The sequence below is a fragment of the Epinephelus moara genome, chromosome 10, assembly GCF_006386435.1.
Source record: "Epinephelus moara isolate mb chromosome 10, YSFRI_EMoa_1.0, whole genome shotgun sequence".
In the NCBI taxonomy this organism is placed as follows: domain Eukaryota; kingdom Metazoa; phylum Chordata; class Actinopteri; order Perciformes; family Serranidae; genus Epinephelus; species Epinephelus moara.
This window is the reverse complement of record NC_065515.1, coordinates 10,771,470-10,798,466: the sequence shown is the minus strand read 5'-3', so window position 1 is coordinate 10,798,466 and position 26,997 is coordinate 10,771,470. Positions and strand designations below refer to the sequence as shown.

At 42.3% G+C, this 26,997-nt stretch overlaps 1 protein-coding gene across 1 annotated transcript; it reads left to right on the top strand.

Moving 5' to 3' along the window:
* Window positions 1-1,736: 1,736 nt before the first annotated feature.
* Window positions 1,737-26,703, top strand: hdlbpa (high density lipoprotein binding protein a). The gene is made up of 28 exons (XM_050055861.1): window positions 1,737-1,850; window positions 6,256-6,327; window positions 10,858-10,972; window positions 11,058-11,221; window positions 12,572-12,787; window positions 12,878-13,084; window positions 13,192-13,407; window positions 13,489-13,695; window positions 13,796-13,903; window positions 13,994-14,098; window positions 14,659-14,737; window positions 14,818-14,957; window positions 15,042-15,146; window positions 15,246-15,359; window positions 15,479-15,565; window positions 15,659-15,790; window positions 17,011-17,229; window positions 17,641-17,862; window positions 17,972-18,190; window positions 18,297-18,435; window positions 18,923-19,071; window positions 19,155-19,259; window positions 19,352-19,486; window positions 21,098-21,241; window positions 21,407-21,586; window positions 22,728-22,844; window positions 22,964-23,104; window positions 25,320-26,703. The coding sequence occupies exons 3-28, from the start codon at window positions 10,897-10,899 to the stop codon at window positions 25,407-25,409; spliced, it is 3,816 nt and encodes a 1,271-aa protein (XP_049911818.1). The 5' UTR covers window positions 1,737-1,850; window positions 6,256-6,327; window positions 10,858-10,896; the 3' UTR covers window positions 25,410-26,703.
* The last annotated feature ends 294 nt before the right edge of the window (window positions 26,704-26,997 follow it).

Below are 26,997 nucleotides of genomic sequence, written 5' to 3'. Positions count from 1 at the left end.
AAATCCAGGAAGTAAACAAAACGTTGAAGAAGAGTACAATTGCAAGATAAATACAACACTTTCTAATGTCTCAATGGAGGGACAACTACGCAGGTTGATTTTAGCGCTGCTCATCGTGGACTATATTGCTGTCATTGTTCATTTTAGTCAAACCATACAGTTTGAAAACGAGGCGCGGCTCCAACTAGAAAACAATGTTTTGATGCAGTGGATGTGCTGAATGCACCACAAACAAACCTCACCAGAGTTTGTTCGTAACTGGACCTCGGTCTGGTTGTTTTGGTGCACACCCGAGTGCGATTGCTGTGTTCACACCTGCCCAAACGAACCGCACTTAAGGTGCAAATGAACTTGAGTTTGAACCTTACCAAACAGGGCAGATGTGAAAGTACCCTTGGGGCGCATTCATACCAGGATAGTCCGGGGGACTCAGTTTGATTGGGTGGGGAATGCTGAAAAATTTCACACCTTCATTTGGTTTGGTTCACTTTCACACTGCACTTTTTAAAGCAGACCAAACCACCTGGACAACATCACGCAGTTACAACCGCTGCTCGTTTGGGGGCGGTATTGCCCGCAACGACCACTGACCAGGAAGAAAAAAAGTATGAGGAAGAAGAAAACCCGGCTCATCGATTGGCCAGTACTGAAAACAGAAATCCATCCCTTTCAGTCGCAGACCTGAATATATTGCTGTTGCTGTTTTTTTTTTTTTTACCTTGATGCGACACTGATCCGCCGACTGATTAAATCCACGTGCCGCCATCCTCTCTCTAAACAATTTAAAAACTGCTCCTCCCGTTTTTTTTTTTTTTTCCTACCCAAAATGCACTGCGCTCTACGTCACTTCCTCTCTTTGGTTCATTTCCACTCTGTGGTTCACTGGATAGTCCATTTGCATTTCCCACTGTAAGCGAACCGCACCAGGGTTCACTTGCAAGTGAACCGAGACCCCCAGCTTTCAAGCGGACCAGGGTTTGCTTGACGAGTTCGAATGAGCGTTCACACCACTCCAAACAAACCGAACCATCTGTGGAAGCGGACTAGGGTTCGTTTAAAGTGGACCGAATAGCGCCAGTGTCAGACCCTCAAGGCCCGAACATACTCGGGCGGAACGGTACGCGGAACGGACTCCGCAGAGGTCCACGCGGACTCAAAGCGGGCATCTGCAAGCCCTGTGTGCGCAAAGCTCAGATTTTATGACCGCGCGGACTCTGCTCCACGCACCAGTGACTGCTCGGCATGTACTTTTCACATCGCGGGGATTTTTCACGGACATTTTTACAGGAAACTACAACGCGGAAGTGCGCTCGACTATGGAAGCCCGAATGACTGCGGACATTCCTCGCGGGGTCCGTTCCGCGTACATTCCTCCCGAGTATGTTCGGGCCTTACACTATGGACGCATCTCTGACTGTCTCTGTCAATCTCTGACTGAATACACTTTTTTTCTCTGCATGCTTGTACCTCTATTAATCTCATTTTGTTGTTGTTGTTTGCCTTATTCTTGCCTTACAGTTTGTTTATTTTCTGTAAATCTCTTGAAATACTGTTACTCACATTCTTCACATTTAGGCTACTTCTGTCATACTTATTTGGATTTTTTATATTTTTACATGTGCTGTTATTAATTACCTGATGTTTTGTACATGTTGTTTTTTCTCATTACAAAAAAAAGGAAAAGAAAAAGAATAAGTTTTTTTTTGTAATCGGACTCTCTGACGTGACGTCGGAGGATATGATTGGTGGGCGGCTCTGGTATATATCCGTCAGGCTTCAATCCCACCTTCTCGCCAGTGGAATTTCATCTCAGCTTCTGCACCTTCAGGGCAGACGAGAACATAAAATAAGTAAGTACTTTACAGTTTTATACGGACTATGACTACATTACCGTTACATACGACCTCTCCGTGTGTTATACATGGCGGTGTGGTACTTGTTGGGGGGACAGTTTGTCGTTGAACCTTGAACGTTACAGTATGTTCTGGCCTGACTCCGTGTCATTTCTCCCCCTGCTCAGCTGTATGCCTACGTGGACTTAGCGAGCTACTAGAACAAATTGTAAAGCTAACACGAGCTCGCTAGCTAAAGGCTACAGCACAACTTTTACGACCGTTAGTGTGGGCTAATTTCTGTTGTTTTAGAAATGACACGACCCCGGTGTTTGAGTGTGGCGGTTATTATTTTAATTCTCAATCCGGTGTTAGCTTAATGTCATTAGCTGGCTAATGTACAGCTCGAAGTTGTGTGTAGGGCTGTTTGAGTGAGCCAAGCTACACGTTAGCCGAGCAGCTACGTGTCACAGTCGCACACACCAAAGTTTTTAGCAAGTTCTGCTAACTAGCTAGTGGTTTGGAGCTAGTAACCGGTGCTACAGTGATTCGATCCCACGTCTATTAAGAGGCACACATCTTCGCTAAACACCCAACGTTCACTTCATGTCCCTGACAGGAAAGATAACGTTAGTTTGCCTCGATCTCATTCCCATTTTCATTAGCCGACATGACGGGCAGCTAGCATAGACTGTAATGTGTCGTTGGCAACTGTCAGCTAGTTAACTTGATATCATGTTAGCTAGCACTCACACTAACCAGCCACTTAAATCCTTAATCTGGGATTTATATAGGCTCGAAGGTTGTCATGCCGCAGCTAATGTTAATGCAAATTTAACCAGTCAGACAAGCACGTCAGCTTTAACTTGTTAGCAGCTCATTAACATGAATGACCTCGTAGGTAGGTTAGATAATACGACCCGTAGTTTTATCTAAACTACGTTGGTTGACTGCTTTGAGTGGTGTGTGGTGGGAGCCTGTGACTAATGTAGTTATTAGTCACCGGTTTGAACACACAACTGCATCCATGACATGGTAGTTTGAGCAAAACATCCTGTTATCACACGTGTCATTATAAGACATGGAGATCCTTTAACTGACTGCTGCTTGTGTAGCAGTGGGCTTTAAAGCTAGGCCTGTCACCAGATCTACTTTGGTTTGACGATATATTGTCCTATAAGTTATTGAGATAAACTATATTATTCAGAATCAGAAATACTTGAGTCATCCCAAGGGAGAAATTGTGGTTCCTTACTGTCGCTCTGATGTAAAGCATAGAGATTTATAGTATAGTATAGTATAGTATAGTATAGTATAGTATAGTATCGTTTTTTTAAATTATATGAATTATTGAGATCCCAAATACAAATTAAAGTTTTGGTAGTGACTAGAATAATAAAATCAATCGCTTTTTCAGTCCACTAGATACAGTTTGCTGCAATAATAACCAAAGTGAGACAGACCAACTAAAAACTTAATCTTTTTAGATAAAAAGAATGCTAACATTTTTTTTTATGGACATAGTTACCTATAGTATATAGGTAATATATTTTAACGCAATACTCGACATATCATAAACTGTTTAAAATNCTGCAATAATAACCAAAGTGAGACAGACCAACTAAAAACTTAATCTTTTTAGATAAAAAGGATGCTAACATTTTTTTTTTATGGACATAGTTACCTATAGTATATAGGTAATATATTTTAACGCAATACACGACATATCATAAACTGTTTAAAATTGCAATAATGTTGTATCGTGAATATTACCGTGGTATATCTGGTGATTCCCACCACTATTATTGTATTATAACTTGTCATTTTAAGAACATTTTATGCCACAGATATAATGATAATATAATAGTACAATAATGCAAGTACACGTTTCAAAGAGCAATGAACTTTTAATGCTTAAAAATATTCAGACATTGGAATTGGATTGTGGGGAAAAAAAAAGAAAATATCCTAAATAAATAAAACATAAAATAAAACCACCCAACCAAAACAATTAAATAAATGCTACCCCAGGTGCACTTAAATAAATATTAAACATCTAGCACAGGGCTATAGAGTCATTCCTTAACAGGCAAGATACTTTCAAACTCTGCCTTTTATTAAGGCTGCAACTAGTGATTATTTTCATTGATTATTTTTGCAATTAATTGATTAGTTCAGGGGTGGCCAAACTTTTCAGTTGTTGGCCATATACAGGCCAAACAATAATAAATGAATGGGCTTTCAACCAGTTAAATGGCAAAAACCCCCCCGCCCATTTGCCATAGAATATTCGTTTTTAAATCAAAACTACCAAGCAACACAGCTAAACAGTTTGATGTTTGAAGTTATAGTAGTTTACAAAAAGTATAGTTCTTCTGTCTTTTCAGGTCCATAATTACTGAGGTAAATGTTTTTATTCATGAGTAAACAGTTATTGTAGGTGATGTAGCAAGTCTAGTGTTCACATGAAGAAGTGTAAAAAAAATTCTCAAACTGATAAATGGATTCTCAAATTAGTTAGGGATTAATTTAATAGTTGAAAACAAATCGAGTTGTCATTGTTCGTGACATTCCTATGTAAGCAAACATGCATTTAAACACAATATGGACAATATCGTACGATTTGTGGACATGACCTTGATCATTTCTGCTAACGCTACTACACCAAATACGAAATGTAAATTCTCGTAAGTTACATCTTACTTAATGTCGTCTTTATAAATATTAAGTCTATAAACATTGTGGTTCGAGAGGAATTTGGTGACGCCACTGGCAGACCATTAAAATGTTTTATTTACTTGCACAAAACTGTCACGCCTTGTCAAATCAAACAGCCTGTAATAATCACACCCTTTTAATAAGATGCATTCATTGTGTAGTTTTGCCGGCTCTTGCGTAAGAGAGCATTGGCCTATATACCTGGTTCACCCACAGCAACTTCATTAATTGCCAGGTCCGTCTTTCTGTCTGATGGGGCATTGTCTAATTCTGGAAGCCAGATGCTTGTCAAGGAGAGTGAGCTCCAATGGCACCGGTACTTTACTGGAGTTCAGTAATGCGCCTGTTGGCATCAGCTTTATCTGATTACTTCTTAATTTCTGGATGGTTTCAGTTGTCTGAGGCGGCAGTATTTTGGCAGCGTGGCAGCATTTTTCCTGCTGGTCTCACCGGAGGCGCTGCTATCAAGAAACGTGCAACTTAAAGATGTGATGTGCAACTTTTTTGCATTACTATGTCCAAAAACAACTCAACTAAATTATATATTATTGTTGAGTTGTGTACTTGCATTATCCCGAACGTTTCCAGCAATGTTCAAACCAGAGGAATCTATCAATTTAATCAAGTACACAGTCCGTGTCTGTTGCTGACGCCTGTTGGTGTGTGCCAGAAGCTGTCATAAATTGACTTTTTATCCAGTTTGTTCAGTATCCAGTTTTCGAATTTTCACATTACACTTCTAGATTTTAGTCGTTTTTAACTATATATTTCAACTGAATGATGGATTTTAGTCACTGAGCATCTGGATCTGAAGTCACCAGAGACACAAGTTGAACAAATGTAAACGGCAGCTCAGCTCCAGCCCCTGCTGTGCTGAACAGCATTGGAGAAACACTGATTTTAAATGTTAAACTGTTTTATTCAGTGTTTTTATCGGTTTAAATCATGGGGTCAGTTGGGGAAGAAGAGGTCTCTGCAGATAATTTGGCTCCTGGTAAAAACCTTCTGAACATCTGGATCAGTTGTTCAGAGAAGTTATCAGAGAAAAAAGCTGAACACACATTCGCAGGAGCTGGGCTAGCATCCCCTCTGCAATGAGCCAAACAGCTTTGGAGAAGCACTGATATTTAATGTGAAACTGCTTTACTCTGTGTTTTTACTGGTTTCAATCTCAGGGTCCATTTGTTTTAGAGAGAAAGAGACCTCTATGGATAATTTGGCTCCTGGTGAAAACCTCTTGAACGATAAACACGGAAGGAATTCTGACCAGGAGAACCTGACTGCGATGACGGTGTTGCGTCATCTTTTGTTACTGTTTTGACTGATGGACGCATAGCAGCAGAAAATGATATAGTGCGCATTTAAGCCTTAGCAGCAGCAGCTGCTTCTGTTTAAATCTGAGTGAAGGCCACGTTGCATTTCCTGTCTGAAATCTACTGCTTTAGCTGTTAAACAAATAACTATAGGAAAATATCCACTATTGGTATCGGTATCACTCTCGATTTAGAAGTTGTACTTAATGGGGCTTGATGCAAGGCTCATACACCTAGCAATATTTCAAATTAATCATAGGGATATTTTTGAGAATATAACTTGATTTGTCCACATATAACCTTGTAGTAGTCAGTCTTAAAATGAGCCCCCCTGAAATATTCTTAATCTGTCTTTGGAACTACAGCTAACTTTTTTTCTTTATCGTCTTCAGGCAAAAGCTGGCAGGCTGACGGGAAACTGCATCTTTACAGGACGGATTATCTGGTAACTGACCATTTAGCTGGTAAGTCGCAACATCTATTAGCATTGTAAGTACTGACACTAATACCATCTAAGGCAATTAGTGTCATACGGTTTTGTTTACCCTAAATGTGATTCTGCCCACCCCAGCCACAGCTTGAAATTAGCCCAGTGGTAATGGAGTATAATTAGGGTTGTGGAGTGCAAAGCTTGCAGTGATGTTTTCTCACTGACATTTAGCACAAGTGAATCCAGAATATTTGGGAATTTAGAGTAGTACGTCATGCCTTGTTCTTTTCTTTTGTTAACGTTTTAATTTTGGCCAGCAGGAGGCGTTAGATGTCCAAAGCAAGCTGAGAAACATAACCATGACATGAAAAAGACAAAACTGATTTTATCACATAGTCTAACGTAAAGTAAGCTGGATGCTCTGGAGAAAATTGTTTTCATAGCGCTTGACCTCCCTTCCACTTTGTCAGTATATTTCAAGTTAAAGCAGGCCGAAGAGGACGTTGTTTTATCAGTACACTTGGTCAATTCAGGAAGAAGAAAACTCTACCATTAACTGTTCAACTGCTGCACTTTTATTTTGGCTGTAACTGACACATGCATGAAAATGTGCGCCTCACTTAACCTCTTAGATATTTGCATCATTTAAAAATACTTGACAGTCTGTTTAGCTTTGGCGTGGCTTTGTCTTCTCCCATCCTGGATGAGATTAGATAAACCTTTATTGATACCCAGAGGGGAAATTCAGTTGTTACAGCAGCACAAAGACAGCAAGAGTACAGATGAAGGAAAATGATAAATAATAAGAGGTGTATTAAAAACTTAACTAGTATAAAAATGAACAACTTTGACGTGTGCTGCACCTTCTCTTGCAACAAATAAATCAACAAAGCAGACACCTCCAAACTCAAACTACTGTTGTTACAAACTTGTTCACATGTCAGAATAATAAAATCCATATTAAATGTTTGATTCATTCGCACACCTGATTCGGCAGCAAGGTCTGTAAACAGTAAGTGCTGGGCAGAGCAGCCTTAAGTCTATGAAGCCTGACAAGGAAGAGGCCACTAAAAGGGTGGTCTAAAATGTGTAGGGGGAAACTGCCGTGTTGAAGCTTCAGGTGAATTTCCTTCAGTTGCCTGGTCTGTGGAGAAAAAACAACCTCTTTTTAATATCAACAAGTTTTCTCTGACATCCAGGAGCCTCTCTGTGCTTTCAGATGAGTTTCAGGCGTGCTTGGGGGCAAAATCCACCCTAAAACACTTCACATTCCTCTGCGCCTGTTGGCCAGGATTGAGGTTTCTCTGCCAGCGACTTCTGATGATATATTGAGTTTCATCGTTGACAGTGAAATGGAATCAAGCTTTAGTCGGAGCGCTCATTTGTTTATTCTTCCCTTTGCAGAGCAAAAATAATTGTTAATGGAACTTAATCAGCGCTTCCAGCGTTTATAAGAGAGAAATCCAAATAGCTGTGTGGGTGTCTTTTATAAGACAGGACGTCTGAGTTTTGTGTCGGTGGATTTTTGCTTTAATCCCATCCAACACTGACATACAGAGGGGTCAGTGGGGAAAAATCCTCTTAACCCTGCAGCCTACTCACTCGGTTACACTTCTTAGAATAGCACCGGACAAAGTGCGTCAAACACAAGACAAACTGGTTTCTTCCAGAGAGACAGCATGTACTGGAGCTGTGACCCTGCCCACACCAGTGTTTTCTTTGTGGTGCTAAAGTATAATCTGTTTACTCACCACTCACAGTCTCAGCGAACATTAACACAGCGCTGACATGGTAATGTGACAACAAGTGTGATTATTCTGAGAGACACACGGCTTCTTTTGATAAAGGTAGATTAGATAATGGTGAATATCTCAAAGTCCACCTGTGATAAGCTCGCATAAAATGCTAAAGCTGTGCACGTGACGCTTCAGAGGGTAATTGCCTTTTCCGCCGTTTAAACATGGATCTAGATTTAGCCACAATTACAGATGACCAAGTCAGTTTCTTAGTTAGATACAGAACCGGTTGTATCTCAGTCCCTGGTAGTGCTGATGTGCAAAACAAAAAGACAGAGCTACAATAACTGGTTAAAAAATGTTTTAATGATTACAACTTCTTGTTGTCGTAGCCCAGACTTGCAATAACAATTGAAATAAGAGTAAAGCATGAATCCATTATTAAATGTGACGTTGTTTTTTCAGTTAAATTGACAAGATTTTATTGATACCGATGAAGTTATTGATTCTGCTCATTCGTCCAAAAGTAGGCTTACACAGATTTTTATTTTATTTAACCAGAAAAAACCTTGAGATTAAAAATCTTTCAAGGGTGTCCTGGCCAAGACAGCCGGTGGCGTAAGTTACAGACAGACAACGTGGAACAAAAATACAGAATGAAAATGGAAAGCTCTAAAACAAGCAATATAAAACACAAAATGAGATTACCTCAAAGAAAAGCCAAAAAGTAAAACTATTCAATTAAATTTTAATACAAACAAAAAATATTTAATTTTCAAACTGATAAACATGTTTTTGTAAATAAACACTCTGAATTTCATCCCTACTTTTATAGAGTGTGTTGAGGCATCCAGTTCATAATGAGTGTATATTTACAAAAAAACGGTAAAGTTGATCAGTAAAGGAGCAGTGTGTAGGATTTGGTGGCATTTAGTGGTGAAGACTGCAGCCAGCTGAAACTTCTCGTGTGCCAAGCTTGAACTCCCAGTGAGGATTCCCTCAGTGTTCATTGTTCATAAGGTTTTTACCAGAGCTGATTTATCCAGAGGTCTCTTCCTCTCTAAAACAAACAAACAAACAGAACAAACACAGATTTAAACAGTTAAATGTTAAAAATGAGTGTTTTCCAAAGCTGTTTGGCTCATTGCAGAGGGGCTGCCAGCTCAGCTACTGCGAATGTGTGGTCAGCTATTTTCTCTGATAACTGAAGATCCAGATGTTTGGCGGGGTTTTACGTAAAATCAGTGTTAACGGGCTAATCCTGCCTGCGTGGTGCTAATGTCATTGTACATTAGATTATTAACTCTCAGTAACAGACGTGCTGTTCGACTGGGAAGCAGCAGCACTGGAGTGTAGAGTTTCATGCCATTGCTGGAATTCAGATGATGATTCAGGAAGATGATTCAGCATATTGCTGGTGTTTCCAAGGAATGTGAAATCATCTAAGTCGTTACAAGCAGCACTGTTGTCATCTTTCTGTGTGAAATGAAGCCACACTTTGGACCTTTATTTCCTCTCTCTGTCAGGACTCCTTCCTGCTTCCAGGAGGCTCGGACAGTATCTGTTTTTTCATACCTTCCTGTCATTTCACAGGGGTGTGCAATATATGATGGTATTTGTTTGAAAAACAACAACAAAAAGCTGAGCTACTGGTGATAGTCATTGTCTAGTCTACAATACTGTGTTTCTAATATGCAATTAGCCTAATTAGATAAGTGCTAAGTTTAAACACTGAAAGCTCATAGAATAATTGATAGATACGTAATAAGCGCCTCTTGCCGTGACAGATACATACACATCAGTGGGACAAACTGGGATGAGGTGTTGAATAAAATCATGTGGTTCATTAACTGCTTTTGTAGCTGGGGAAAAAAATCATGTCAACATAGTTTTACGAGGCAATTCTCCCAAACAGGGGCAGGGGCATTTTTCTTTCTTAGCAGGCCTGTCCTCCCCTAATGTTATCCCCACCATCTCAGCTGCCTGTTCCACCCGTAGAGACTGACCTCTGGTGGCAGGTGCTGTGCACTACATCGCTTCAGTACATCTTCTTCCTATCAGTTTAATCAAAAAAAGAATGTCTGTAGTTTTAGCAGCACTGAAAAACCTACCTTTGGGATTTCTAAATACCCTGGTGTGCCGTAATACCTTGATACTGCCCAAGCTTCATAGAGGCATGACTTTGATGTCAGTGTGCAATGCGCAACTGTCAGAAAAACATGCTGGCATCAATATAAGGAATTGATCAGCTTAGAGGCATACGATTCCAATGCATCGCAGCGGTTCTCGCTTCCCATCTCTAAGCCTACATCAGGAGAAAACAAAATCAACAGACTGTACTTTGGCAATAATAAAGTAACCAAAATATTGCTGTCTCATTTAAGCCCCTGAAATTCAGTGTTGAGTATGAAACAAGCAGCAGACAGAGTTAGTTTAAAAACAAAAAACATCCTTGGGTGTTGTTATCACTCGGCTAATCTGCCTCGTCAGGATTGTGTGGGGAGGTTTGATCACATCTGACTGACAGTGTCTGACATAATCAGACAACCTCACAACTGTTATCAGATTTTGATTCAGACGTTGCTCAGTCCTGTTTGGTCCCTGTGAATACGTCACGTCAACCTTTCCCAACGACGCCCAGCCTACTTCAGATATGTAAGACAAACAAATGACCCACAAACAACCAACACAGTTCCAACTTTGGGAGATCATTTTGTATAGATGTAGGACCCCATCCTTCATAGTAAGAAGCTGATTGAGAAAATGGGTTTCAAGGCCTTTTAAGATATTACACTCTTCCCTGAAAATAATGCAAACTCTCTCCACAGTGGCACACTCGGACTCTGTGTAAACGTGGGATTTTGACCATGAGCTCAGTCGCTGTACTTACGCAGGAAAGCTTCAATGAGCACCGCAGTGGGCTCTTGCCAGAGCAGAGTGGTGGTGAGTATTCGGATTTTTAAGGTTGTGCTTGATTTGTGAGACGCAGAGCCATGAGTGGACTCATGTGTTTATTTTCTCTGCTCAGCTGCTGGGGCAGGACCCAGTGCTGAAGGGGAAGAGGATGCCCTTCCTACCTACAAGGACGCCTTCCCACCTCTGCCCGAGAAGGCGGCCTCACCTGAGGGGACCCAGGAAACTGCCAACGCCTGGACTAAGATCCGTCCTCTCAAGTCCTCTGTTATCACCCAGGTATGACATCTTCAACATTTTTAACACAGGAACTAAACAGTATTTTTGTTATTGCGTGAATAATTTTTTTAATTTGTGTTTTTATTGGTGTTCTTGATGATGGTAGAGGGTAGATTTGTACCTCTTCAGCTGGTGGTCTCCTACATTTCCCAGAATACTTTTCACAATTTCTGAGAAAACATTCCTCAACATGTTCCACTGAATATGTGGTGGTAGATAAAGGGATAGTAAGCCCAGGAAATAAAACAATTTCACCAAAAAATCTGCCTTGCAGGCAAAATCAGGGTGACTCGCAGTATATGCAGCCCCTGCTGGGGGAAGAGTTTAAATAACTGTGTCCGTCTGCCTATGATGGATTTCTCTCTGCAGGTGTTTCAGGCTAACTTAATGCCCTGCGTTCAGACACAGGTGTTTTCAGTTAATGTGGCTGGTTTGTCCTCTTCTCGGGTTGAAGGTGGGCAGAGCCATGCTGGAAATGATGAGGTCACCAAAATAGATTCATTTATCCAAAAGGAAAAAAGGTGTAAGTTGAGTGAGCACAGTCTGAACGTGCCCACATAGTCGTGAGAAAAGGGCTAATCAGGCAACAGTGATTAAAACCACCTGCGTTGGTGCACCACAAGTGCTTTAAAGTGGAATAACTCTTGGTTTTAATGTGGCAGCTTTTTTCTTCTCAAAAGCGTAAACTTTATAGCCAAAGACACCTTTTTCCACTGCAGACTTTTTGAGTTGTCGTAGCAGCAAAGACACACCTGCAACTAACAGCATTAACCACGGATCATTTCTATGAAGTATCCCAGTATATTTTGATATGCCACATTTCCACCACATGGTACAGCACAGCTCAACTCCAGCTGTTCTTTTTGGTTCTCCATGAGCAAAAGTCGTGGGCAGTATCTGGGGATAATTGTATGTTAGTTGTAAATAAATTTGGGAATTTGTTTAAATAATGAGTTAAAAGAAGAAATGTAAGAAAAGGGTAGGGACATACATTTTACTATTGCCTACTCCTTTTCGGACACTGTTTTCTTTATCTTGTTTTTTTGTTCTTGTTTTTTTATTTTGGTTCGAAATAGTCATTCATTCACTACGTACACTAAGCTGTACATTATGTACGTTACGCCATACGGCATACAGTACTCCGTACAGTTGCACTGCCGTGCAAAATAAATTTCCTCCATGTATTAGTTCAGGTGTGGCTGCTGCTAAACAGTTGAGTTTGAAACCATGTATTTGTTTTTAATATCAGTGGGTCTCGTTTATTTGTAAGTTTTATTGATGTAATCCTGATGTAATAATTGTTTATGACGTCATTAACTTTTTTTTTTTTTTTTTTTTGGTCATGATTAGGTTTTCCATGTGCCGCTAGAGGAGCGCAAGTACAAGGACCTCAACCAGTTTGGGGAAGGAGACCAAGCGAAGGTCTGTGTGGACATCATGCACAAGACCGGCGCCCACCTGGAACTCTCCTTGGCAAAAGATCAGGGTCTCTCCATCATGGTTTCTGGAAAGCTGGATGCCGTGATGAAGGCCCGTAAGGAGATTGTGTCCCGACTGCAGACTCAGGTTAAGAGATTCACCTTTGATGACGATCACTGTAGAAAGTGTTAAAAGTGGAAGACAGTAGTGCCAAATGTACATTTTAATCTTTAACAGGCTTCAGCTACTGTTGCCATCCCCAAGGAGCACCATCGTTTTGTCATCGGCAAAAACGGGGAGAAGCTTCAGGAGCTAGAGCTCAAGACTGCCACCAAGATCCAGATCCCACGACCTGACGACCCCAGTAACCAGATCAAGATCTCTGGTACCAAGGAGGGCCTGGAGAAGGCAAAGCATGAGATCCTGTTGATCTCTGCTGAGCAGGTAACGTGTCTCCTGACACAGTCAACTTACTCCATTGTCATATGTGTTGTATATCGCAGCTTTAGGATACGTTTTCATTTTTTTGCCTCTGCTTTGTACTCTTTTAGGACAAGCGTGCTGTGGAGAGGGTGAACATTGACAAGGTGTACCACCCATTCCTCACCGGAGCCTACAATAAACTGGTAGGAGAGATGATGCAGGAGACCGGTGCCCGCATTAATGTCCCCCCTCCAAGTGTGAACAAGACGGAGATTGTCATCACTGGGGAGAAGGAGCAGGTGGCCCTTGCTGTGGCTATGATCAAGAAAGTTTATGAAGACAAGGTAACATCAAAGTGTTTGTGTTGACACTGATCACACTGGTATGAAGCAGTGCTAAACTAATTTCCTGTGCAACCATTGCAGAAGAAGAATGCCACCACTATTGCAGTGGAAGTGAAGAAGTCTCAGCACAAGTATGTGATTGGCCCCAAGGGAAACACCCTGCAGGAGATCCTGGAGAAAACTGGTGTCTCAGTTGAGATCCCACCTTCTGACAGCAGCTCAGAAACTGTCATCCTTCGCGGGGAGCCGGACCGTCTGGGTCAGGCCCTCACTGAAGTTTATGCCAAGGTGTGGAATGTTTGAAAATGATCTAGTGATGAGGTTTAACGTAGGTAATTGTTAAAAAAGTGATGCGGAGTAACTTTAAGTATTTTTTTTTCCTTTGCAGGCAAACAGCTACACTGTTTCCTCGGTCTCAGCTCCTTCTTGGCTTCATCGTTTCATTATTGGCAAGAAGGGGCAGAACTTGGCCAAGATTACCCAACAAATGCCCAAGGTCTGTTTAATGGATGCACTTCTTAACTCTCAATATTACATTATTAAACTTCACTTTGTAACTTATCGTTTTGATGTATTTTGCGTTCAGGTGCACATTGAGTTCACCGAGGGAGAAGATCGGATCACCCTGGAGGGTCCCACCAAAGATGTGCAGATGGTGCAGGGCCAGATTGAAACCATTGTTACAGATTTGGTGAGTGTTGACTTACCTATACAGTTATGTCTTAGCTCAAGACCCAAAGCCTGGTAGCTAATCAGAAGGGTTCTTTAAATGTAAAGGTCATGTGCTAGAAAGTAGATTATGTAAAATCAGAACCTAAAAGTGCAACCATGACAAGCAATGTATCATAGCCTACTTACCTGAAATCCTGAGTGCAGAGCTGATCTTCTTCCAGGCACTGTTTTAGTGTGAAGGCCTAAATGTTGTCTGTGGGACAGATGTTAATCGCCAGAGATTATCTGGGGGGGCTCAAAGACACAGGCACTAAAACAGAGCTTTCGGGGCTGCATCCACACTAGCGCTTTTATTTCAAAACATATAACTTTAGCTGTGTTTACGCTTAGCTTCCACACTACACTAGTGTATTTGAGCCCCTAAAATGGAGACCTCTGAAACCGTAGCTTAAACTGTTGTAGTGCTTCCTGTTTACACCGGCAGAGCAGGCCAGTGCACGTGAATGATCATGTGAAATGTATGTTCAGGCGTGATATAATCCAGTGATATTCATGCTTTTGTCTGCTTGCACCTGAAAGGTAAGCCGTATGGACTACACAGAGATCAGCGTGGATCCAAAATTCCACAGACACCTGATCGGAAAAGGAGGTGTCAACAGTAAGTACAGTAACACTTGTGTATTAAATTGCAACAGTGCAACAGAAAGTGTATTTATATTTATACATTTTTATTTATAGTCAACCGCATCAAAGAGCTGCACAAGGTGACTGTCCGCATCCCCCCTGACAATGAGAAAAGCAACCTGATCCGTATTGAGGGGGATCCACAGGGTGTACAGGAAGCCAAGAAGGAGCTGCTCGAGCTTGCGTCACGCATGGTGAGTTCAGACTGCAGTTAACAGGAGAGATACTGCACTGTTTCCTGATGCGCTGTCACTAAACAACCTGTCTCTCTCTGGCAGGAGAACGAGCGTACAAAGGACCTGATCATTGAACAGCGTTTTCACAGAGCCATCATTGGCCAAAAAGGGGAGAAGATAAAAGAAGTGCGCGACAAATTCCCAGAGGTGAGTTGGTAACTATCGGTGTTGGCTGGTATATGGTGATGATTTCTGTACTGTGCCCGTTACATGTTCTTAAATAACACTAATCATATTCTCTTCCAGGTCATCATCAATTTCCCCGACCCAGCACAGAAAAGTGACGTCGTTCAACTTAGAGGCCCACGAAATGAGGTGGAAAAATGCGCAAAGTTCATGCAGAAGATAGTGGCTGAGATGGTACGTTTTTACATGTAAAAAAAACTGTTGTTACTGTTAGTCACATCGACACAAAACATGGGGAAATGGCGTCCAGGTTGAAGAGCACTTTCTTAACTTACTGTGATTCCTTTCGTCAGGTGGAGAACAGCTTCTCTCTCTCAGTCCCCATCTTCAAGCAGTTCCACAGAAACATAATTGGAAAAGGAGGCTCAAATATCAAGAAGGTACTGTAGATTTAAAATAATGAATGTAGTTCATTGAGGTCTTCGGGGTGTCTATGTTTGACTTGACGATATATTTTTCTCTTTGCTTTCTAGATTCGGGAGGAAACTAACACAAAAATCGACCTGCCTGCTGAGAACAGCAACTCAGAGATGATTGTCATCACAGGCAAGAAGGCAAACTGTGAGGTCGCACGAAACCGCATCCTGGCCATTCAGAAGGAGCTGGTAAGCACATGCACGCATGTAAATTGGGTTTGATGGTCATGAACAACCTGGAAAAGTCATGGAATTTGAAAATGGCAATTTCTAGGTCTGGAAAAGTTTTGCAAAAAGAAATGAACCCAGAAAGTTATGGAAAAGTCGTGGAAATTGGCTTCATACATACCTGTAAAATAGAGTATGTACAGTTTTAATGTTCAGGCAGACCAGTCACATCATTTGACATTATGTTGCCCTCTGCATAGGTGATGTCAGACTCAGACACCTCATCACCTCTACCTAGCTGAGATGTAAAGTCTCTCAGTAATTTTGCAGCTTTTCACTGAATCTGAAGTTTAGTTTCTCTGTTTACTTTAGATATCTGCTTTATTTTACTGTTTAATGCTCGCTGTCTGCTGTATAGGAATCTCATTAGTTACTGCTGATGAAAACCCAGGATTTCCTTATTTTGCCGCTTCACAATAAAAGCATTTACCAAACAAAATAACAGGACTTTTATTGTGAAGAATGTATAGGAAATAAAATGTGTTCATCTATGAATTAGCAGAACTTTGTTAGCGGCTTTTCTTCAACAAATACTACTAATACAGAAGGAGGGAGAGTAAAAGCAGAAACAGCCACAGTGAGATGTTTGATGAAGAGCTGCAGACAACCAGCTCTTACTGCACCTCTGCAGACAGCTCACCTCCAACAGGTCTTTTCCCTGCTCCACTGTGGAAAAACACATGCAGCAAAATAGCGAGGGACTTAAGCCGTGGATCAGCCAGCTGCTTTTAAAGGTCATCACTCAACACAAGCCTGTTATCAGTTAAAGGCACCTTCAGACGGTTAGCCCCGTTGTACCGGTGGCGCAAATTCCTGCCGTGCATGGCTGACATGCCAAACCAAGCCAAGGCAGCGCACCCTTGATTCATACAAGGAGTATGAATCAAGGGTATATGTGCGTTAAAGGAGACTAAATGGCTTGTTGGAATTACATTAGTGAGAATTAAAGACAAACACCAGCTTTTTTTATGTCATGATTTTCCCATGTGGTGAACGCAAGTGCTCAAATTTTTCTACAGATTTATTTTTATTTTTCATCTAATGTCAATCAGACATTTCAGAGAATGTACGGTCAAAAAGTTATTGAAATGTGTTGGTAAAAATGTGTACAAACCCTGGTTTATGTATGTCACTCTAAAGCTTTGGCATAACCGACTAAATCCATGTCTCATCGTGTTCAGGCAAACATCACAGAGATCGAGGTGTCCATTCCCTCCAAGCTGCACAACTCCTTGATTGGGTCAAAGGGCCGCTTTGTGCGCTCCATCATGGAGGAGTGCGGTGGCGTGCACATCCACTTCCCCACTGAAGGCTCAGGGATCGATAAGGTCACCATCCGAGGTCCTGCAGAGGAGGTGGAGAAAGCCAAGCAGCAGCTGCTTGCCTTGGCAGAGGAGAAGGTTTGTATAAAAGATAAAAAGTTGAACTGCTGTTGACCTCGCTAAACTGGCAGCTATTAGACAGGGGCATAAAAGGAGGGGGAAAGGGCAAAGAGCTGCTTCTGTGCAGCGCTGGTCGTACGTTACCACATGCTGAGGACCTCTGTTCTTTCAGCTGTCAGAGTGAAAACAGCAAGCTCTTGCAAAGTTGTCAGGAGTAAAGGCTGAAATTTGTTTTGCCTGCTGCAGTTTATTCCCTTAAGATGAAATGATTTTTAGCATATTTTAAAAAAGCAAATTTAAAATCAGGGGTTTGAGTTTTAGCTGAGCATGAAGGAATTTTCCATTTGTTATAATTCTAAAGTTAAGTTCTGACCTCTGTAATTGAGGTTGACTTGTAATGAATTTCTTGTTGTAAATGTTTTTCTTCAGCAAACGAAGAGTCACACTGCCGAGCTGCGTGCGAAGCCAGAGTACCACAAGTTCCTCATTGGTAAAGGTGGTGGAAACATCCGTAAGGTTCGCGACACTACCGGGGCCAGGATCATTTTCCCCACCGCGGAGGACAAAGACCAGGAGCTCATCACTGTGGTCGGCACTGAAGAAGCAGTGCGGGATGCCCAGAAGGAGCTGGAAGAGCTCATCAAGAGTCTGGTAAGATGAGTTAAAACATGGCAGGACAACAGAGGTTGAATCTGTGTGTACTTTTACTTTTTACTATTGCTTTACAACAGCTTACTTTATTCGAACTCTTTGCTTACAGGACAACGTCGTTGAGGATACAATGAACGTTGATCCAAAGCACCATCGCTACTTTGTGGCTCGCCGTGGCCAGGTCCTGAGGGATCTTGCTGATGAGTATGGTGGTGTGATGGTGAGCTTCCCTCGCACGGGTACCCAGAGCGATAAGGTTACCCTCAAAGGAGCCAAAGAATGTGTGGAAGCAGCCAAAAAGCGCATGCTGGAGATTGTTGAGGACTTGGTGAGTAGATACAGTTCTGTTTCATTAAGATGGTCTCGATGGTGTGTGTGTCTCTTTCCTTTTATCAACTTCTAATTTTTACCCATTTGAACTTTCTCTTTTCCAGGATGCTCAAGTGACCATGGAGTGTGTGATTCCTCAGAAGTTCCACCGCTCCATCATGGGTCCGAAGGGCTCACGGATCCAGCAGATCACCAGAGATCACAATGTACAGATTAAGTTCCCGGAGCGTGAAGACCCACAAGGTAAACACATGAGCAGTGTGAACACTTGTGCCCAAAGACTGTGTTTAGTAGGATACGGAGGAATGCTACAACATTTGATCTGATTGGTCTAAAGCCTAGAAATCTGGCATGGACATACTTTGGGCAAATATCTAACAGTACAACTTTTTGGATCACATGAAAATTCACAATTTTATCAACAGTCAAAGTTTGAAAAACATTGTTGCTGTGTCTCAAATCGGATACTTCTGTACACTGCGTACTATTTGCGTAGTGTACGAATTCTGAGAGGGTAATGTTTTTTCAGATCAAACACGGCTGTTGCGCACTTAATTGAAATGACGGTCACAAGATTTGACAGCTTTTCCTCTTCTGCTCGGCGAATTGTGACCAGGCCGATCAATATCGCCAACATTTGACATCAATTGTTAAATCTACATCAGCCACGGAGAGTGAGAAGTGTCCAAAATGTTCTCACCAAACTTTTTCTGATTCACTCTTGCTGCAGCACCTCCAGCAGAGGCTCCTATTCAGGAGAATGGCGAGGCCAACGGAGAGGTGAAGGAGCCCGTCGATCCAAACGCACCCAAAAAGTGTGATGTGATTGTGCTTTCTGGCCGTAAAGAGCGCTGTGACGCTGCCGTGGAAGCACTGAAGGTCAGTATTTACAACAGAGCTCAGCTTTATGTCTCCAATCTGTCGCTCTGTTCCCAAACAACTCGCCTGTCTCCTCTCCTTAGGCCTTGGTTCCCGTCACTGTGGAGGTGGAAGTGCCTTTTGAGCTTCATCGTTACATCATTGGACAGAAAGGAAGCGGAATTCGCAAGATGATGGATGAATTTGAGGTGTGTGTTCCAGACTTTATGTTGACACAGAGATGCACAGTGTTTTTTTTATTTTGCTTCTGATTCATTTAGACATCACTTTGTGCCTCCAGGTTAATATTCAAGTGCCTGCTCCTGACCAGCAGTCTGATAAAATTGCCATCACCGGCTTGGCCAATCACCTGGACCGCGCCAAAGAGGGCCTCTTGGAGCGTGTCAAAGAGCTGCAGGCCGAGCAGGAGGATCGGGTTAGTACTGTGTGGAGAACTTCATCTACCGTTTGAGGTTTAAGGCGTGAACAGAGTGTGTGTCTATTGTAGACTGAGGCGGGCCACTTCTGGTTAACTCTTTCTGGTGGAGGTGTCTCTGTAGCGTAGACGATGCACACGCTCTCATGGAGCAGTTAACTTGGCTAACCTAGTTAGGTATAACTGGGGCTGTACCTGACTCAGAATTACGTCAGGCGAATCAGATTTGACTGTTCAATACAACAATTCGAGTATTGGTTCCTTTTTTCCCCATATGGAGTTTGAGAATTTGAATTGGGCTCAGCAGGACATGTAGGGTGACGGTGACATTAAAGTAATACAGTAAACAACCTAACTGCGCCAATGACCGATAGGGATTGTGTAACGACATCTTAAGCTATCAAACTAAAGCCAGAGACTGAATAGTATGAAGCTGCTGTGAGCTGTAAATTCACGAAGCCACTCTTTCTCCAGACAGTTGCCTCTGTGTCTGCAGCTGCCTGTACCAAAGAGTAGCGTGAAAGCGAGGAGTGCTCACTCTGCTGCTAAATCTGGGAAACTGAAACGTATTCAGAAGTACACTGCACACTGACTGATTAAAAAATAAATAGAAAAATAACTGCTTGACTTGAGGGAATCTCAGTCAACGGAGAGGTCTCTGACTGATGATTCAAATGTTAGATTTTCACGGTGCGGCCCCAGGTATAACATTAGTTAGCCAGCCTATTACATGAGGTAACTGAGGGTCTTCATTTGATGTTTTAGTTGCCTCCATCTTAGTTTAGTCTGTTGTTCATTTTCATAATGGCATTTGTATGTGCGATGATTGAGTGCAACCAATACAGTGGATTACACAAAATCCCACCAGCAGAAACGGCACAACAGACCGGCTGTCTCTCTCTCACTCACTCTCTTCTTTACCGTGTCCCGGCCATAGCGCACCCCAGGATGGATCAACATGTTGCGGTTTCTGGAGATTTCTGGAGAAGGTTTGCACTGTCCACCAGCATTGGCCTTAGTGCACAGCTTTCAACCCAGACATGAAGAGCATCTCCACGCAGCAACAAGACAGAAAAGTCCCATTAGAGAAACAAAAAAAAGAAATAATCACTGCTGCTTGATGCTGCAGCGTCCGTGCTGGGAGCTGAGGCGAGAGCAGCTGGTGCGGGTGGACGGTGCACATCCAAAATGTCTCATAACTCCATTTCATGCTGCGGACTTCGGCCACATGTCCATCCTTCCTGCAGTGCACTGTGTCCAGCTCTTTGGTGCAGCAGCAGCCAAACGGTGCCTCGAATCTAAAACAACCAGCAGCTGCTGCAGGAGTGTGCTGTGCTATTTCTTGTCTCATTTGTGCTCTCATAAATATTAAATTCATCAAATTGGGTGCCATGTTGCTGTCTGCCAAGCTACTGTAGCTGCAATCTGGTTTCTATAGTAATGGATTACATCAGATTATTTACCACACCCCCATGCTCTGTTAAAGAGAGAATATGGACCGTTAAACAGGAAGTAACACTGGCGGGAGGGCAGGTGACCACCAGGTCCAGTAGAAGTAGAAACTCCGTGAAGCTCTAACCCAGAGTTTTGTTCACATCATCCCCTCTACAGGCACTCAGGAGCTTCAAACTGACCATCACTGTGGACCCCAAATATCACCCCAAAATCATCGGCCGCAAGGGCGCCATTATAACAAACATCCGCACTGAGCACGACGTGAACATCCAGTTCCCAGAGAAGAATGATGAGAACCAGGTAAACTACAAATCAGACATGATGGAGGTAAAAGGTGAACCCTCTGTACTCCATCAGTACAGCAGGTGGTGCTGAGTTACCACTTTATATCACTGACACATGAGAATAGAGAATAATTAATTTTTTCTTTTATGTCATGTTAAAGTTGCTGCTGTCTCTCCACAGGATCAGATTACTATTACAGGGTATGAGCACAAAGCCATAGCAGCACGAGATGCCATCCAGGCTATAGTGGATGAGCTGGAGGAGATGATCTCTGAGGACATCAACCTGGACAGCAGGGTTCATGCCCGCATTATCGGAGCCCGCGGCAAGGGCATCCGCAAGATCATGGATGAGTTTAAGGTGAGGCGGCTGAGAGGACACGACATCAGTGGGATAAAATAACACAGCAGTGGACGTGCGCAGTGTTTTTCAAGCTTTCTGTGTTCATCAGTAAGAACTTTATAAGCAATTGTTTTCTGTGTGCTGCTTCTTAAAGAGATTTCGCTTTTGTTAACGTGTAAAATTAATCCTTACTTTCAAGACAAACAGACGTCAGCTAGTGATGGATTTCTTTATATTGTCTGCTGCAAATGTTTCCATTACATACACTGCTACATGTAGATACACACTAGGGAAACATGACAACATTATGGAGAGGATCTCCACAGAAAAAGACCTTTTGTTCAAGAATAAGATCATTTCAACAGAAACAGCCCCGAAATCACTATCGCCAAACCCACCAGACTCCATTGATATTTAATATCTTGTTGTAATTTGTACTGTATGCATTTTCGATTTCAACTCATTTTTAACGAAATATCACCAAAATTTTTGAAAAATTACCTTAAATCAGCAGAATGATGTGAGATTATTCCAGAATTTTATCACCAGCATTTTAACTGTTTTTGGTACCTCATTGTGTTCTGGAGATGTTGACCAGTGAACTTTAGAGGGGGAGTGGCTCCGCACATAACTCCACAACCTGTGTGCTGGTATCACAAACCTTGCAAGCAATGTTGTCAGAGGTATCCGGAACATATCCTATAAGTCTCATTTAAATTGACCACTAGGGGGCACCACACGTGCCAAAAAAAAAAAAAAAAAAAAATGGATGTGGGATAATACAAATCAGACTATAAATCATAAAATAGATTCTCCAATCATCACAAAACTTGCAGGGTATGTTAAATAATAATGCTGAAGCTTGTGTGTTTAATTATTGTGAAATCAGTCAATAGGGGGCACCATCACTTACAAACAAGGGCAATGGCCTTTTGCAGAATTTGGCCATAAATCAATGAGGGTTTCCAAGAGACACAGCATCCATTAAAAAGCAAATATAGAGGGGGTGTAACGCCAAATGAGCATGAGACTGGGTCTGGTTTTAACTTTCACTTTCACTTTCACTTAGCGAGCGCTTCCTAACAGTAACCAACAATCCTGCACAGAATACCTATTAAGTATTCAGTCTTTGACATGTCTTGGTGTCCATGTTTTTCAGGTTGATCTCAGGTTTCCTCAGAGTGGAGCTGCAGACCCGAACCTGGTGACAGTCACAGGTCGCCCTGAGCTTGTGGATGAAGCCATCGACCACCTGTTGAACCTGGAAGAGGAATACGTAAGCTTCCTGCTCGCATGGCAACATGTTTTATTACAGTTTATGACATGAGAAATGCCGGTAACATGTCTTGTTTCCTAATTGGCACTGATACATTTTTCTGTGCTGCTTCCTGTCAGATGGCAGATGTTGTGGAGAACGAAGCAAAGATGGCTTACATGAGGCCTTCTGGAGGAAGTGCTGCTGCCATGGATGAACAACGTGGCCCATCCAAAGGCTTCGTGGTGAGGGAGGCTCCCTGGGCCACTGGCAGTGAGAAGGTGAGCATTTTCCTTCAAGCCTTACACAAGGTGTGTTTTACACGGATCCTAATATTCCACTAATAAAACTGCCTCATGTAACCACCTCCGTCTGAAGAGAGCGGCCTGATGCAAAGGAACTTTAAGTAAGGTTAAGAGGGGAGGTGTAAACCTTTTGATAATCTGTCCAGTAGGAAAAATATCACCGCCTAATAACCACGTTAACACCTAACCCCAAAGTTCTCTCATGTTGGAATAAATGTGCTTTCTGAGCATGCTGGGGGAACATGGGATGACGTAGCTGGGGTGTTCACCTGCTCCCTCTGCTGATCTTTAACAGATTTGCTCATACATTAAAAAAATTAGCGCTTAGCTCGTGCTGCGCTCTTATGTGAGCATCCTGATTAATAAATACAGTCTTTGATTTTGAAATAGTAGCCTTATGTAATGTTCTTGCTGCGGGCAAAATTGTGGAGTCACTGCACAAAACAATCAGCTCTTGCCAACATGCAGTAGCCTGCATTTAGGAAACATCTGTAAATGGTAGTGTCTACAAGGAATGCACAGATTGTGAACTTTGGCCGATTATTGATACCAATGTTTTTGTCGTGTAGTTCCTCTTTTGTGCCAGGCAAACAAAGAAATCTAAAGTCTTTCAGTCTATCATTTCACCTCCTTTGAATAAGCACAAATTCAATCATAGAAATTTATGAAACAACCTTAAATACAACCGTCTTTCATGGTAAAAACATCTCTCTGAAAAACTGCTTCAACTGCTTATGTCAACACGGATTTGTTGTTCACCATGTAGATGAGGGAAACAACAGGGTGTGTCCTCTGACGCGTCATTAGTACTGCGTCCTTTTGTCCTGAAGGTGTCCCAGGGGAAGATCTCTGTTTGTCCCAAACACACTTTCCATTGTCCCCGCGGCGGTGGGACGCCGTTAGTCTGGAGCCCCGCATTTTAGCCTGCACAAAATGGATGTGACACGACAGAAAAACATGGGCCACTTCCATCAGATAATGTCATCTTATTTACAGATAAGGCGTGGGCAGTAAGATCAGTTGATACCGATGTTTGTCTGATAAATCTGTGCATTCCTAGCATCTACTGGTGGTCTGCATGTGAGGTGTTTAGGGGACATCTGTAATTCATATTTACAGGTTAATTGGTGACTCTAAATTGTCCGTAGGTGTGAGTGTGAATGGTTGTCTGTCTCTGCCCTGTGATAGTCTGGTGACCTGTCCAGGGTGTACCCTGCCTCTCACCCAATGTCAGCTGGGATAGGCTCCGGCCCCCCCGCGACCCCTAACAGGATAAGCAGTTACAGAAAATGAATGAATGATATGAGGTTGCACTGCATTATTGAATATTTAATTGTATTAACAGGTGAACCACTTCTTCAGTAGTTTATATTTTGAGTAAATAGAATTTTCTCTTCTGTTCGGCCATTTATTCACCTGGAAAACAAGAAGTCAGGCGCTGGGTGCTGCTCTTGTGCCTTTTTTGTGCAAGCTTTCAAGAGCTTGTGTCTGAGGTTGCCATGCAACTTTAACAAGCACCGTATCATAGCCCATTTATCTGAAATCCTGAGTGCAGAGCTGATCTTCTTCCAGGCACTGATTGTGTTGTCTGTAGGACAGATGTAGAGCTCTGGCAGCTCTGCACTCAAACAATCAACTTCTTCTTTATATTTATCACAGACTGACATTTTCAGACGAAGGGAGAAACATCTGTCGGCTGTGATTGGTTGGTCCTCGTCACATGACATGTGATGCGCGCTGCTGTGTTCCAAAAGCTGAACTCGGTTTATCTCAGGACGCAGCCGTCAGGCCCTGAACAATAGGCGCTTGGGAACACGTGCGTGCCGCAGTGGCGTCGCTCTGTTGTTTTGAGTGCACTTGCCCCACATGTACATTGAAAACAATGAATTCGAAGCCGCAAAAAAACGTGTCATGTGTACGGCCTCTTTATATTTTTAGCACATTAGATGCTTTACAGTGGGCAGAACCATTTTTTTACAAATCAAAAATGTTAGACTGTGATTAAATGCTTTGAGACGTGTAAACACACGTCATCAGATCACATTATTTAGCATGCGTATAAACAGTTCAGTTGGAATCTCTGATCAGAATGACTTAAATCTGATTTTAAAAATATCATCCTCGTAACCGCAGCTACTGTTTGGAAAAATTAGAATTGGTCACACCTGTTTTGTTTTTTTTTAACTTCTAGGCCCCTGATATGAGCAGCTCTGAAGATTTCCCCAGCTTCGGAGCCCCAGTGGCAACCAAGGCCTCTCCCTGGGGGCCCAAGCGCTTCTAAGCCATGCTGCTACAGATGGGCCTGAACTAAACCGGACACAATCTTCCCCTTCATCGTCCCCCTCTTGACCTGGACTGACCGCTGACCCTAAAAGTCTTCAGTTCCGAGAATGTCATCCTTCTCTGTGTACTTACCCCGGTCTGCCCCGGCAGATTCATCAGTCTTAAAGTGCTTTCAGATAATTGACTCGTGAGCTTTGTACCTGCATTAAATAATGCTGTCTTACGCTAAGAAAAAAAAAAAAAGAAAACTGAACAGATGTTGCGGTTACGTCTACACAGTCTGTACAACATTTAAGTGTTGATTAGACCTGACATTTCATTGTGGTTTGAACTGTTATACCAAATTCAACGGTGGCCAGACATGAGTTTTTTGGAGCTGCCCTTCTCTTAGTTGCCTTCAGCAGGGTGGGGTGAAGGGATTGAATTACCGCCGGTGAAGCCGGCTGTTTTCAGTAACTCGCCCCCCGCCTGCTTTACTCATGTAGCTGAGTGAACATTGTCAGTCGTGAGCCCTCGAGCGCACTGTAGTGGTTGTCCTCTGTCACATCTTTCCATTTGCTCGTTAACTGTGCTTCTGTGAATATGGTCAAGTAGTGGCACGTACCTCTGTAGCCTTATGAATTGGTAAACTCTACAAAGAGGGGAGGGGAGGGGGGGTCCAGCCACTGTAGGATGGCACCCGTTCAAACTGCCAGATGCTTGGAAATCAAGCAAGAACTAAACTTCTCACAACACTAGGCCTAGAGCTCCAACGTATCAAACCTCACACTAACTGTCAAACGAACTCTTTGACATTAAATCACTCTACAAAATATGTGTTTGTGAGCGAAACAGCCGACCATCTCGTGCCAACTATCTGTCTAGTGATGTCCTGTGTTACTCATCCTCTGTATTGGGTCAGTGTCCAGTCCCTTTGTCTTCCAGTTGCTATGCAGATTGTTCTGTTCAATAGCAATGGCCCTTTTTTTCAGCCTTACAACTAGAAAGATACAAACCAGGTAGAGGTGATGTCTGGGTGCATTTTTAATGGACAACTGGAAGGTATGTTTGTTGTTCCTCTGAAAGCTCTCGGAAAATTTTTGGCCCCCCATAATTATTGAAACAAGATTAATTTTGCCTGAGGAGTGCAGATCTAGCTCGCCAGCTGCTAATTCAACACCTTGCATCAGCCTACCTTGGTTTATATCCTCCTAGCATTGAATGAAAGATTATGCAAATACCATTGAAGTGAACGGTTACGGATGACACTGGAAAAGAAATTGTCCAAAAAGTCAATAAAAATTGAAAATCTCTGTTGTGCCGCCTTTTGATTCTTTTGCAAAGAGCAACGTCACTCATTTACTCAGGGAATATAACCTGTGAAATTAACAATACTGGTAAATCTGGAACTTTCACTGCTTCACCTTAATGTCAGACAGTGATTTCCCAACTGGAAAATTAAGCCTTTATTTCATTTTCTGCAGAGCCAGACTCCATTGACAAAAACAGTAATTTTAGCTCGCTGAACACAGGAGTTACTGGTCTACCTCTGCTTAAACTTTAAGTTGTTTCGTGTTACTGTGTGACTTCGGCATTTAAAATGGTTA